This window comes from Elgaria multicarinata, chromosome 9 (assembly GCF_023053635.1).
Source record: "Elgaria multicarinata webbii isolate HBS135686 ecotype San Diego chromosome 9, rElgMul1.1.pri, whole genome shotgun sequence".
NCBI classification, from domain to species: Eukaryota; Metazoa; Chordata; class Lepidosauria; order Squamata; family Anguidae; genus Elgaria; species Elgaria multicarinata.
In genome coordinates, this window is record NC_086179.1 from 50,233,039 (window position 1) to 50,247,852 (window position 14,814).

The 14,814-nt window shown below is 39.6% G+C and overlaps 1 protein-coding gene across 2 annotated transcripts in view; it reads right to left on the bottom strand.

Moving 5' to 3' along the window:
• The window catches only part of SYT1 (synaptotagmin 1), a 159,749-nt gene that overhangs the window by 114,548 nt on the left and 30,387 nt on the right, over positions 1-14,814 (bottom strand). The window contains exons 2-3 of one of the 2 annotated variants that reach the window (XM_063133839.1): positions 14,038-14,222; positions 1,216-1,332 (exon numbers count right to left, since the gene is read on the bottom strand). In XM_063133839.1, the coding sequence (XP_062989909.1) occupies positions 1,216-1,332; positions 14,038-14,222 (302 nt within the window). Of the gene's footprint in view, positions 1-1,215; positions 1,342-14,037; positions 14,223-14,814 lie in introns of both variants that reach the window. The other variant, XM_063133838.1, reaches the window with a different exon arrangement.

Genomic DNA, 14,814 nt, shown 5'->3' on the forward strand with positions numbered 1-14,814 from the left:
AGGGCCGAATAGAGAGGAACCAGTACCTCACGTGATTTGGAAGCTATACTTCTATTAATGCAGCCCAAAATAGCATTGGCCTTTCTTGCAGCCATATCGCACTGTTGGCTCATATTCAGCTTGTGATCTACAACAATTCCAAGATCTTTCTCGTTTGTAGTATTGCTGAGCCAAGTGTCCCCGATCTTGTAACTGTGCATTTGGTTTCTATTCCCTAAATGTAGAACTTGGCATTTATCCCTATTAAATTTCATTCTGTTGTTTTCAGCCCAGCACTCCAGCCTATCAAGATCACTTTGAAGTTTGTTTCTGTCTTCCAGGGTATTAGCTATCCCACCCAATTTTGTGTCATCTGCAAATTTGATCAGCGTTCCCTGCACCTCCTCGTCCAAATCATTAATAAAAATGTTGAAGAGCACTGGGCCCAGGACTGAACCCTGCGGCACCCCACTCGTTGCCTCTCCCCAGTTTGAGAAGGTTCCATTGATAAGTACTCTTTGAGTCCGATTCTGCAGCCAACTGTGAATCCACCTAATAGTTGTTCCATCTAACCCACTTTTAGCTAGTTTGTTAATCAGAATGTCATGTGGTACTTTGTCAAAAGCTTTGCTGAAGTCAAGATATATGACGTCCACAGCATTCCCACAGTCCACAAGGGAGGTTATCCTATCAAAAAATGAGATCAAATTAGTCTGACAGGATTTGTTCCTGACAAATCCATGTTGGCTTCTAGTAATCACTGCATTGATTTCAAGGTGTTTACAGATTGACTTCTTTATAATCTGCTCCAGAATTTTCCCAGGGATGGATGTCAGACTGACTGGTCTGTAGTTCCCAGGTTCCTCCTTTTTGCCCTTTTTGAAGATAGGGACAACGTTAGCCCTCCTCCAGTCATCCGGCACCTCACCCGTCTTCCATGATTTTGCAAAGATAATAGACAAAGGTTCTGAGAGTTCTTCTGCTAGCTCCTTCATTACTCTAGGATGCAGTTCATCGGGCCCTGGAGATTTGAACTCATTCAAGGAAATTAGGTGTTCTTTGACCATTTGTTTATCAATCTCAAACTGCAATCCTGCCCCCTCAACTTCTGCTTCACTTTTCCCAGGGGGGTCATAGACCCACTTTTGGGAGAAGACCGAGGCAAAGTAGGAATTGAGCACTTCAGCCTTTTCTTTTTCATTCATACAACTCTCTCAGATCACACACGTTTCAAACCTGATTATTCTGAAAGTCATAATCCAAAGAATACTGGATTTTTCCTAATTTTTCATCTTCTTTGGTTTCTTCTTTATCTTCTCCGTCAGTCAAACCAGTTTCAGCATCATCATCATCCTTAAGTGCCTGCAAAACACAGGAGCAAAAACAACAGTCATGAATATGACTACCTTCCAAGCAAAGCCCTGAAAAGCAGGCACACGTGCTCAACCCTATCGTGAAGCCATAAAAAGCAAGCATGATGGCACAAAATCATATATGTTGTTGACATATATATTTAGAGTACTCTGGTTGCACAAGAGAAATATCATAATCAGCAAGCAGCAAAGAAGCAATGAAAGAAGGGGAAAGCGCCTCTTGGGCGTATTGCAAGCAACAATTGTTTCAAAGCCTGAAACACAAAGAAAATGTCAAAGTGATTTTTATTTGTTAAAATCTGATTGAATCTAATTGCCTTGTCTGAAGACAAGTGTGGATAAAACATGCTATTAAATAGGCAAGGTCCCACAGTCATTCAATTTAAAACAGTTGTGCATGCTGTGAATTATTTACACTAGTGTTTCTGCAGGATTACTGCTATTTTAAGTTTGTGTGTGTGTGTTTGTCTACGAGACTTCTTCATAAAATGAGATGCCAAACATTTTTAATGTTTTATTTTCATTTATGATGAACATGGAAGCAAAGGTATCGCTACGCCATTAGCAAATACACGTTCACAAAAAAGAAGTCCATTCTCTTTCCATTCTCTTTTTCTTTTCGATTGCTCTCAGTTTAAAGCCAGGCTGAACCAAACTGATTAAAAGCACAATTTAGCACAATTATGTTCAACTAACGCTTGCAAATCTGACTGTTAGATAAAGCAGCAGTCATTTTGAAATGACACAGGTAGCCATTACCCACACAGATTTTATAAGAGAAAACAATCTCCTGAAAGCCTACATTTGCACAGTATTAGAAAGCCCAAGTTTATACCATATGTGAGTTCAGATGTTAAACATCAGCAGAACAACTCTATGCATGTCACTCAGAAGTAATTCCCACTGAGCTCAATGGAACTAAGCCCCAGATATGGGTTCATTGGACTCAATGGGACTTACACCTGAGTACACACACACATAATTGTGTTGTAATACTATTTTTGACCGAAGCAATGGGACTTGTTAGCCATTGTTAACTTCTTCCATTGGTTTCAAGGAGATGAAATAATAGCTAATATTAGTTGGAATAAACAACAAAGGGTCTTGTGGCACTTTAAAGGCTAACAAATTTATTCTGGAATGAGTTTTCATGGACTGTAGTACATTTCATCAAATGCATGGAGCATTATTTCAGGTATTTACATATGGTACTAGTGGGGTTTTGGGGGTATGAATTGCTTGATCAACTGCATAATCATATTAAATCCAGTTGTTTCCTTTACCAATGTGAAAATAACTTGCTATGCATGGGGATAAAGAATCACCAACAGCCATTTACCTGTACTGCAATTCGAAAACACATATATGCCAGTTGGCACTGATAACAGTTTGGTTAATGGAGATATACATTATAAAGTTAAAAAGTTGGAAAAAATAGGGGGGAAACATGGGCTACAAATGGAAGATGACATCATCTGGATGTCCCACCCTCCTCCCTAAAATTATGTGAACAAGGCAAGGAATTTGCACAGTAAAAACAAAAAACAAAAACGCATCTTGGATTTCATGTTCTCAAGCAGTGTGCCATTGAATTACAAGTTGCTGAGGGGTAACAGCAGTGTGAGAGGGCTGTTGCCATATGTCCTACTTGTGAGCTTCCCAGAGGCATCTGCTTGGTGAGAAACTGCATGGAGGGCTAGACTACCCTTTGGTCTCATCCAACAGGGCTCTTCTTATGAATCTTCTATAGTTCTGTGCATTTGGAATTTCCCCTTCCCTTTCATCCCTGAAAGTTTGCAATAAATAACTCACATAGATGTGACTAAGGCCATAGCTAGACCTAAGGTTTATCCCTGGATCGTCCAGGGGTCAAACCTGTTCATCTAGGTGACACACAGGGGATCCAGTGCTCAGGCAGGGGTGAACCCTGGATGATCCCAGGATAAACCTTAGGTCTAGCTGTAGCCTAAGAATAAAAGTGATTTCATTCCATTGTCAACATCCTGGATTTATCGTTATGTTTCTCACACATTCCATCACTAGCAGTTGTTAAAAAGAAATTAGCGTCATCTTTTTAAACAACAACATGTTTCTTGTAAATTCCCACATCCAAATATATTTTTGAGTGTTTTGTTTTTGTTTCCCACAATACAGCCATTTAAAAGAGCATCTTAAGAAACAAAATGATCATCCACTAACCCAGTTTAAACAAGGTACTTGAATTTAAACCAAGCTGGTCTCACTTAAGTCAACTGCTGTACAGTATATCCAGTCAAGGTGTTCATCCGACTGAATAATTAATGGCGCCTTCTGTCTGGATGGTGTCAGTCCTGTTGGATTACACCTTAACGTGAGGAAAAGCCAAAGGCAAGGGGTGGAAATGGTGAGATATTACAAGTTACTTATTGGTAAGTTGCCGACGCGTTTCGGACAAAGTCCTTCTTCAAGGCAACAACGATTGTAATTTTCTCTAGAGCAGAGAAGGTCATTGAAGAAGGACTTTGTCTGAAATGCGTTGGCAACTTACCAATAAATAACTTGTAATATATCTCCATTTCCACCCCTTGCCTTTGGCTTTTCCTCACGTATCTATTGGGGTTTCCTTTCCTTTTGCTGGATTACACCTTAACAACAGGATATATCTAATATTATGCCACTAAAAATCAGCAAAAAATGCTAAGACCTCACTGCATAGAGGGAACTATGGGTATATTCAATAGTGTTGTTCTGCTAGTGCAAATTGTGCTGTGTTTGCAGAGATCAGGTTCTTAACTATGTGCAAGGGGAGAATCCAGCAAAAGTTCCGTTTGCGCAACTGGTTGTACAACTGCTTGTAGGACTTAAGTTTACAAAGTGGTCCACTAGTGCTTGTGCAACCGCTTGCGCAATGGGAAAAGGCAGCGCAGTTCTACTAGTGCAGCAATATCTTCTTCTAATGGTACATTGGATCTAGGCCCATGCCAGAGGAAGCGAAACTGAACCTGCAAAATGCCTTAAATCTAAGCACGCTATTATACACTGACAGTAATCTTACAGCCCAAACACAAGCAGAGGGCAATTGCTTTGGCAGCATCATGCTAGAAAACACAACCTTGTACTGCCACTCTACTAACATCACAGATGTTTATACTATTGCATGCTTACAGATTTGGAACCATATACTTGGAAATTGCTATGCAGTGGGAAATTATTTTCTCCTCTGGCGGGTAAAAGGCAGCAAAATGAGGCTCAGTGACAAATTATCACATTTACAGTGCAATCCTATGCATGTCTGCTTGGAAGTAAGTCCCTTACTTGGCAGTAAATTCAATGGGACCTCCTCCCAGGTAAGTGTGTATAGGATTGCAATCTGAGTGGCATAAATGGTGCCAAGTCCCAAAGTCCTGATCTAATCAAGAGGTGCGTTTTCTGTAAAATCAAAGTGAGAACATTTCAGCCTGATGTAATTTAAATGGCTGAGATATTACATCTCCCTCTCCTCTAACAAATTGTGACCTAATAACAGAGAGCGACCATTGCTGCAATTATTCTTCAAGAAATGGGGCTAAATTTTTGATAATTTCTCAGTGCCACTGTTCATCACTGATATGATTAAGTCAACTCCTTTCCCAAAGGCCGAGCTTAAGCGAGGAATTTGCTGTACCAATACATTAAATTCAGAGTCATTAAATCAGAACCTATTAGAGTGTCTCTAGAGCTGAATGTCCCCCCCCCCTCTGCCAAGGAAAAAAAGGCAGCAGAAAATTATAGGAGACATAGGAGGATTGCTGCAGACTGATAAACTGCAGCAGTGGAAGTTGTGATAGAAAACATAATGGTTCAAATATTTTCCAAGTTACACCAAGGTATTTCCTGAAGTCAGTTTAGTGCAGCCCAGGGTTGCAGAGACAGCTAAACGTGTAAAGGCCACATAAACAGCATGAGATACAGAGCACACAGTAATTGAACGAGATTCTGATCTTTTTAGGGCCAATAGGGAAAAACTTCTACTTCTTCTTTTTAACTGCTTTGGTAACTTTGATATGTATGTAAAAAGGAAACAAAACCCAGTACATAATTTCCTGTGCCTTATCAAAACTTGGAGCTTTCTAATACCTTCAGGCTTAATATATGTTTGTTATGGAGAAAATTTGGGGGGACGACACCCTTTAATCCTGCAAAAGAAAGAAATCAATTTAGTTCAGCCTCTTGATGTGTGTCAAAGCTATGTATAAATCTCAGCTGAGGCACCACAGCTGTCAGGAGACTAAATACATCAGAGCTTAGGTGTGTCCAAAGAGCAAAATAAACCTACCGCAAGTGACAATCCAGAACAGTCATGAGACACAACATAGATAAGGAGGACATAGAAGGAAGAAATAAAAATTAAAACATCCACACACAAACGTTAGTAAAACCATGGATAAATGACCATTTACACATCTTGAACATTTTTTGCTGAACCCCTTTACCCAGTTAAGGCTGCAATCCTGTACACTCTTACTTGGCAGTAAGTTCCATTGAACTCTATAGCACTTACTTCTGAGTAGATATGTATAAGATTGTAAAACTAAAACACTAACCTTTATTCAAGCAGGCATTCTCCTAGCAACTGATAGCCTTCTCTTCATGCATAAAGACATTGGCTGTAAACTCTACTGAATATAGTAGAACATACTTCCAAGTAAGCATTTACATAGGGTGACCATATGAAAAGGAGGCTCCTGTATCTTTAACAGTTGTATTGAAAAGGAAATTTCAGCAGGTGTCATTGTATATTTGGGGGACCTGGTGAAATTTCCTCTTCATCACCACAGTTAAAGCTGCAGGTGCCCTGCCCTCTTTTAAATCTGGTCACTGTAGTAAAGCTCCTGCAGCTTTAACTGGTGTGAAGAAGAGGGAATTTCACCAGGTTCTCCATATATACAAATGACACCTGCTGAAATTCCCTTTTCAATACAACTGTTAAAGATACAGGAGCCCTGTCCCCCTTTTCATATGGTTACCCTAATTTACAGAATCACACTGTTATGTTGCAATCCTATGCACACTTGCATAGGAGGAGGGTGGCCAAATGCAAAAGAGGACACCTTTAACAGCTGTGTAGAAGACGGGATACAGAAGGTATAGCTTGTTGAGATCTGCTCTCCTGTTGAGATCCCTGTCCTGCACGCCTATCCTGCAGGATCCCTGCTCTCTTTTACATTTTGCCATCATATCTAGGAGCATTAAACACTATGGGACTTACTTCTGAATGAACAAATATAGGATTGTTCTTTTAGAAACTAGGTTTGCAAACCACTTAAACCATTGTTCTTGCATTCAAGAACAATGTCTTGCATCTTGATCTTAAATACATATATTTTGGCCTCACAGTGATTTTAATTATGACAATTGTCAAGGACCCATGGTATTGATCTGGAAACCTCACGATCCGAGGCTACAACTGCCAGGGAACTGAATTGCAGCAGGGGAAGAGGGCTTCTTGCTTGTGTGTTCACCACATTTTTAAAAGGCTACTCCATTACCTGTATTTATCACTAGAGGGGTAATACAGTCAGGACAAATGGTGAGCTGAGAGAACGTGGTTGGTAATGTAACAGCCAAGAGGAGTGTGTGGATTAGGGCACGGTTAACTGCCTCCATGTGAATCTGTAGGAATAGCAATGGTTTTCTGGAAGAAGAGATGAGGTGGAAAAGAACTTGATTCATGGTTAAAGTGGGAAGGGCTGAAGCTAGACTGTGTAGGAAGTGGCAAGAAAAGGAGTAGGAAGAAAAAGCAAAGACGTTAAGACCAGTCAGCTGGCATGGATTAGTGAACAATACAGGGAAATAAGGGAAGAAAATACTCAGATTCAGAATGATGGATGGCTGCGAACATGAGGGCTAGGAGCTTGTGGCCAATGTTGAAAGTGAGGGGGATTTTGATACATGTCCTCTTGAATAAAGCTATTAACATAACTCAGCCTTCCCCACCCTGGTGCCCTCCAGATATGCTGGATTGCGACTGCTACTGTCTTAGGCTGCAATCCTATAGCACTTTCCTGGAAGTAAGCACCATTGAAGACAGTGGTATTTACTTCTGTAGATACAGATAGGATTGCACTGCTACTGCTTGGTGCAACAAGCTGATCTGAACTCTTCTCTGTTGGATGCCTGTTAGGTCCCACATCAGCACCTTAGTGTGCGGCAGCCAGGGATGTTGGTATGTAATGGTAGCTGCTCTTCAAGAGAGGATTGTGAAAAAAGGACTGAGATACATCAACAATCCAACTGAATCTAGCTAATAGCATTCTGCTCTTAGGTTTTGCAGACCCTCTAGCTTATTTTGATGATGAACTTTCAGGATGGAAAACTATCTTTTTCCAATTTTTGCAATTTTCTTGCTGTGAACTGAAGCTTTGGATAATGAAAGCTGAGTGTCTAAATATATACATAAAATGAAGAACATGCAATTATTTTTGATAATAACATATTCATACTATTGAATTAAGCAAAACAATCCACGTTTTAATTATTTTTCATTTTTAATAGATTTAATTGTTCTATATTGTATTTTGTAATATTTTGTGAGCTACCCGGAGAACTTGTGTAATTGGTTATGTGTAATTTGCACATAATGCCAACCCATGGTTTATTTAACCTATGGGTTGTGGAGTCCTGGGTTATTGTGAAGTGTGAAGCCAGTTGCGCTACCCAACCATAGTTTGTTAACCAAGAACAAACCAGAAAGAGAAGCCATGGTTTGTTGATGGGTTGTGAACTCTTGATTGTTTAAACTATGAGTTGTCATTACATGTGAACCTAGAACTGTAGGTTATTTGTGGATTGTATTGTCAGGTTACAGAGCCGATAGGCAAGAGTGATAAAAATAATAATAATAATCCACTGATCTACATACAGTGTGTCAGGATCTGTCCTGCTGCACCACCTAGTGGCTGCAGTGCACCTTGCCGGCTGCAGAGTAGTTGCAGGATCCAGGCCCATATCAGCAGCACTCTCAGATGGGCTGATGCAGACCAGCTGGGAGCAGCCAGGAAAGGGCTATATAAGAACGGCATTTCCACCTCAGCCTTTGCCACAGCAACATGGTCTCCTGTGCCTGCTGTAGTCTGTTCCTGTGATTCCAGATCTTACCTTTGGCTTCACCTGACCATGCCTTTTGCCTCTGGCCCTGTTTGGACTCTGTTTTGCTTTGGACTCTGAATCCTGCCTGCTTCTGGACCTTGCCTTTGCCTCCAGCCCTGCCTGGACTCTGTTGTCAGTTCCACTGCCATCCATCCTGGCCCTGGTGTTCCTGCACTGAGGCCTCCTTCCCACGCCCCGAACTATGACACAGTGCTAGAAAGGCATTTGGGATACAGGGAGGGAGGTAGCAAAGGAAGGGGGGCAACAAACAACCCAGGGATTGAGGAAAACAAATCAGTTTGTTTGATCATCAGCCAGACAAACCTTGGGTAGGACAACAAACCCTGGTTAACTATGGTTTAGTGTTATGTGTGAACCAGGTTAATAAGTAAATGAACAAATAAATAAACTTGTATGCATAGGGCAAAGCTGTTACATCACAGAAACAGAATGGGGATGCAGCTCAATATCCACTAGCCTGGGATACTGAATTATATTGAATTCAATGGAGACTTACTTTTGATCTAATATGGATATAGGGTTTCATGATAAGCTTATGTGTATTATTCAATGGAAAATTACAATTATTTCACAGGAGCAATTAGTGTTGTCTGAAATTTTGTTTATGGGCCAAGCTCTCTCTTGTCCAGAGGTGTTGTCCTTGAAATTCAAGCGAATTGAATGACTTACTCAGCTGATTTCAGACAGATTCAGAACTAACTTCAGCAGGATTAAATAACTGTTGGGCATTCTCCGACAATATTAATGTATATTGCAAATTTAATAGATCCATCATAGTGCATAAAAGAGATCTGTTCCCCCCACTTTTCATGTAAACACGTGTTTGCTCTTTAAAATGTGTATATCAGGAGTTATGTCCTATTTTTAACTAAATGGTGCTAAAACTGAAACCAATGCATCTGCTATTTGAAATATCTTACATTTAGGATTCACTACCCCTCAGCTTGAACTGTTAAAGTTTCTGGTATTTATTAAAAGTCAAACTGTTAGCTTTCCCCAAAAACATCCATATAGGTCATCTATTTATTGAAAGTAATGATCTTGGGAGACTTCTAAATAATGGGGCCACTAATGCATGTGTCTGTAAGCACAATAATAAGGATATTAGTATTAGGAACATGGGGAACTGTTCTTTCTTTTTTGTTTTTGTAATCAAAGGTGTAACCCAAACAAATCAAAATCAAACATGGTTTTAAATCCTGGTTACCTAACTTTACCCCAAGTTCATATGTAATACTGAACTAAGGTTTGTTCTAAAGTGAAAAACCGATGTCTTACCTCCTCTCACATGTGAATAAAAGGATGTATGAGCCAGAAGCTCACTGTTGATTGTTTCCAGTCATATAACTATGGTTTAGATGATTGTCTGAGCCAGGCCAATGAGTGGATTTTGAACAATTGCTGTTATTTAAGTAAGGCATGTGTAGGATCTCAGCATTTCTCATTGCAATTCACAAAAGTTCTATGAAAGAATTGATTGTGCCCTATCTATACATGAAAAAATCAGCAATTTTTTAGAAAGCATAATTCTGTGTATATATGTGGACATGACAGATAATTCTGAACACAACAATGCCTTTACACATTCTATACTTATATGTAGTCTCAACAGGGTAGTGTATTTACGTGAATATATTTTTAAAAGGTTCCTTCGAATTACTGATGGTTTCCATTGTGTGAAATAATTGAAAGCATTTTCCTACATCCTCTAAGATTTGCATATCTCTTGCAAATAACAAGGAAGTAGCAACAGATCTCAGATTTCTGGATTCACTGGAAAAGAGGCATCTACTGAAACTTGTATGAATACTAAAATATTCTGCTATATCTGAAAATGTTTACAATGCTATTATTGTGTTTTGGTCATTTATCCAGGTCAGAACAAATATAATGAAGAACATTTAATAATATATAATAGAATTACAAGAAAAATGTTACATAATAATACAGAACAAACTTCACCAAAAAAAGCATCAACAAAATACACACAATTTGTCCTACAAAGAAATGGAAGATCATTACTATCATTATCACTGTACAGTGTGATTCTTCTACAGTGTCATAGAAGAACAGTTTCATTTCCCCCCTCTATCTTCAAGTGGAAAACCTTAATGACAATTGCCATAGTCAATCGCAATGAGCATGTAAATGAAAAGCAAAATCCTTTGATTAAGTGGAAAACCTTACGATACCTGCTAAATCATGTTTTGGGATTATAACTCACTAAAAGTTAGTTTGGAATTTTAACTCATTCAGTGACACACCCAGGAAGTTTTGCAGTTATCCTTTGAGATGTAAATATGGTGGAAACAGTCTGGTTTAGAGAGGAATGAGATGTTGCAAGAAACATGGCAGTGCCACCATTCGATGTGTCTAGTAAGATCTAGTATAATACAACATCTGAGTCTTGGCCAAACTCTGCTGTGCTCTGCTATTATCATTGGGGCCAGGAAAACATACTATGCAATGATATAATTGACTCCATTCACATGGAACAACAATCCAAGGTTGTTGTTTTTTAAAAGCAAACAAACCCCTGGGTTGCTGTGTACGAGCAAGCACGCTAGTGCATGCTACCCAATCACTCCTGCTGTGAACAGGAGTAGCTAAATTAAGAACCATGAACTCTGGCTTGTTTCCACCTTGATAAGCCAAAGAAATAGCCCTACAACAAACCATGGGTTATTCCTCTGGTTTGTTGGGGGAGAGACAAGCCAGAGTTCCTGATTCACACATTGTGACAACTACCCAGGAATTGAGTTATCTTGGATTGTTTTGCCACTCCTGCTTGCAGTGGGAGGTATCAAGCAGCATGCATCAGTGTGCTTGCTTGTTCACAACAGTCCAGTTTTTTAAAAAATCCTAGGTTGTTGTGACATGTGAACTGCACCATGGTGTTATACAATATTAGAGCAGGGGAGACTGAGATATGGACTGGTGATGGCTCTATATAGCTTGTAACAGTCTTAGGGCCGAGTCCAAAAAAATGCTAAACCTATACATAAAAGATTAGAAGGTGGAATATCAACAAGAAGATTGATCAAAAGCATTGTGTTCTGACACAGGCAGATATCAGTTCAGGCTAAAATAAAAATAGTGTGACAGGGCTATTTGTACATGTGCAGGTGAAACATATATCTTAGCTTTACTCAAACGTGTACTTTTGCAGAAGATTTAAAAAACTTAGGTACACAAGACACTGCCTTATATTGAGTCAGGCCATTGGTCCATGTAGCTCTGTATTGTCTATACTGACTGGCAGAGGCTCTCCAGAGGTTTAGATAAGATTTTTCCCTAGTCCTATCTGGAATTGCTGGAGATTAAAACTAGGATCTTTTGCATGCAAAGTGTGTTGTACAACTAAATTATCTCTATCTTCTGAAAATCAGGGCTGGCCTTACTATTAGGCAGAGTGAGGCAGCTGCCTCAGGCAGATGATTTTGAGTGTCATGAAAGGGCAGTAAGTTATTTTATTTAATATTATTGTATTTTTACTACCAGGAAGACATACTTGTGGTATTTTCCTGCCTTCAGAGGCAAAATAAGTCAACTAATACCTTTGCTTGGGGCAACATCAAGGTACTGGGAGGAGGGTGCCATTTGATGTTCTGCCTCAGGAAGCAAAATGTCTTAGGCTGGTCTTGAGGTAAATAATTTCCTTCCCCAGGTTTATTCTCAGACTGCCTAGGCAGTTTCATTCCCCAACTGTTAGGCTTAGGGAATGCCTAACCATAGGCTTGAGGGGTACAATACTAAACACTTCAACTTGCTATCAATGAACAATAACTGTACAGGAATCAGAACCAAAGGAACTTGCAAATTGCCAGAAATTTGGTCGGTGACTTATGGCCACATTGGAATAGAAAAAGGAAGCTGTAATCCTCATTTATTGGCCAAACAGATCACTTTTCCTACAGGTATTGTCTGAATCAAGGAATTTCAGCCCTACTGGAATAGGTGGTACTCAGCACCCCAACAAGCTGTAACTGTTCAAAGTCAGCTCTTAGGTAAAACTGTGTTGTCACCTTTAATCTTGCTTCTTCTCCCACACATACTGTTCCCAATTCATCATGCTGGTCAACTCTCTTTTCTTTCATTTCTATTTCCCTATTTTTTGCTTTCCCACCACTATAACTCTTCCTCAGAATATTTTATAGGAGCATTTCCATTTGGTAGAGTATGATTTAGAAGATCACTCCTGCTTGACCATTCAAAATCAGAGTTTGCATTACTTCAGGGTCCCCATTCCTGGCCTAAATATAAAGGGAAGGAAAGCCCGCAGAACTTTTGTAGAGAGATGCTACCATTCACCCCTCCCCCTCCACACAGACTCAGTAAACCTTCTCCTCAATGAATAATGTTTCCTCTCTAATAAGGAAATTTTTAGTACTGCTACTTCAGAAATTAACATCAGTAGAATATATCAGTGACCTGCTCAGGCTTACTTATGGGCAGCTGCTTTACCCATCTGAAAATGTTATCATTTCAATGTAGACAGCAATGTCAGAGAAGAGCTAATGCCCAAAGTATCTTCCTCTCGCATCAGCTACTGTATATAATATAATCTGACACAAGAAGGGTAGTTTTTACCATTTGGATTCCCATACAGAGTGATCAGAGCATCAAAGAGAAGAGAAGAAACCAAGTTGTCTGATCACGAAGCTCCACTCTGTAATTCCATTTGTATGAGATACGCTGGAGTTAGTTAGTGGGGAGAAAAATGTTACTCCTATTAAATACATGGTGGGAGGGACTAAACATTGCCCCTGCAACAGATCCAGTGATTTGAGGGTTGCTTCACATGTTTGCATTTTTACAGATACATGTAGAGACCCATAATATGTATCTGGTAAAACCATAACTTTTGGAGGATACACACTTTCCCCTCTTTATCATCTTGTAATAGCTTTCTCCAAAGTATCATAGGAATTGCGATTTTGTGAAGAATGTTTGAGATTATTATTTTCGTCAAAGTTACTAGCCCATTCAGTGCATCACAATTCCCAAAGTTCTTTGGTTGGTATAGTCATGTCCATTAAAAGGAAGTTAGAACTGGGTACCTCTTTACTGTAAACAGACCTGAAAAGTCAATAGAGTGCCAAATGGGGGTCAGTTAAGTGGGGCTTATTGGTCACATTTGACCAATAAGCCCCACTTAACACAGTGGCTCTTACTCCTGAGTAAACATGCACTGCATTGGACAGTAAAAGAACAATATTTTTTGAGTTAGGATTGGGAATGCACATTCATTCATATCTTACTCCAGATGTTCTGGAGCTGAGCTGGATGGCATTGAAAACATGCTGGCGATGCATCCTGGAGAGTCCAAACTCAAAGTAAGGATGCAGTCATAGACAAACTTACTAGGGAGTAAGGCCCATTGAAATCAATGGAATTTCCTTCAGAATAAACATGAATAGGATTATGGTATGTGATTTGAGAATAGTGCTAACGAATCTCTTTCTCTCTCTGTCTCTGTCTCTGTCTCTCTTTCTCTCTTTCAGCAGATTTAAGGTTTTAAATGAAATATCACCCAAGAACAAGATATATACTTTACCTGATCTTTCAAGTTCTTGCCTAAATCTTTTACGTCTTTCATGTTAATCGCATTCTTTCCTCCCTTTTCCTTTCCCTTCTTCTTGTTTTTCTTTTTGAACAAGCATTTCTTACACAGACAGAAACAGCAGGTAAGGACTAATAGGATTGCAACTATGGCTATGGCTATTAAGGCCCAAGGTGGCACTGTGAAGAGAAAAACACACACATACACACGACAGGCACAAAACAAAGTTGCATATTGTTAGTCAGAATATTTATAAAAACAAACAAACAAGCAAAGACAGAACCTACGTTTTGAGCAATATGTCTAAAAATCATCCACATCTCCTAAGCAAAAGAACTCCAAATGGCACACAATTTTGTTTTATCTTTCCCTTCATGCAAATGAAAACATAGGCACTGCAAATATGAACTAGCTACGTAAACCAGTAGGAGGCTGCAGTGCATAAACAATTGCATTTCTAGAGAAAGAATAGTTTGCTTAGTTTCATGGCTTCTTAAACGTGCTTCTTGTATTGAGGGAAGTATTAATTTCTAGCTTTATAACTACCCTCTTAACCCACCTTGCATTATGACCTGGAAAACAAAGCTAGCTTCAAGTCAGCAGGAGCTGGCTGGGGATGTGTCTCATCCAGAGCTTAGGAAAACAAGTGCTTGTGATTCAAAGTAGTCAGATATAATGAGCAGCATTTCTCCACTTGCGGCTGCCTTTTCTTGACAGTGACTCAGACGCAGGTCAAGGTCATTGCTGAACACTTGCCAAGGGCAATGATTG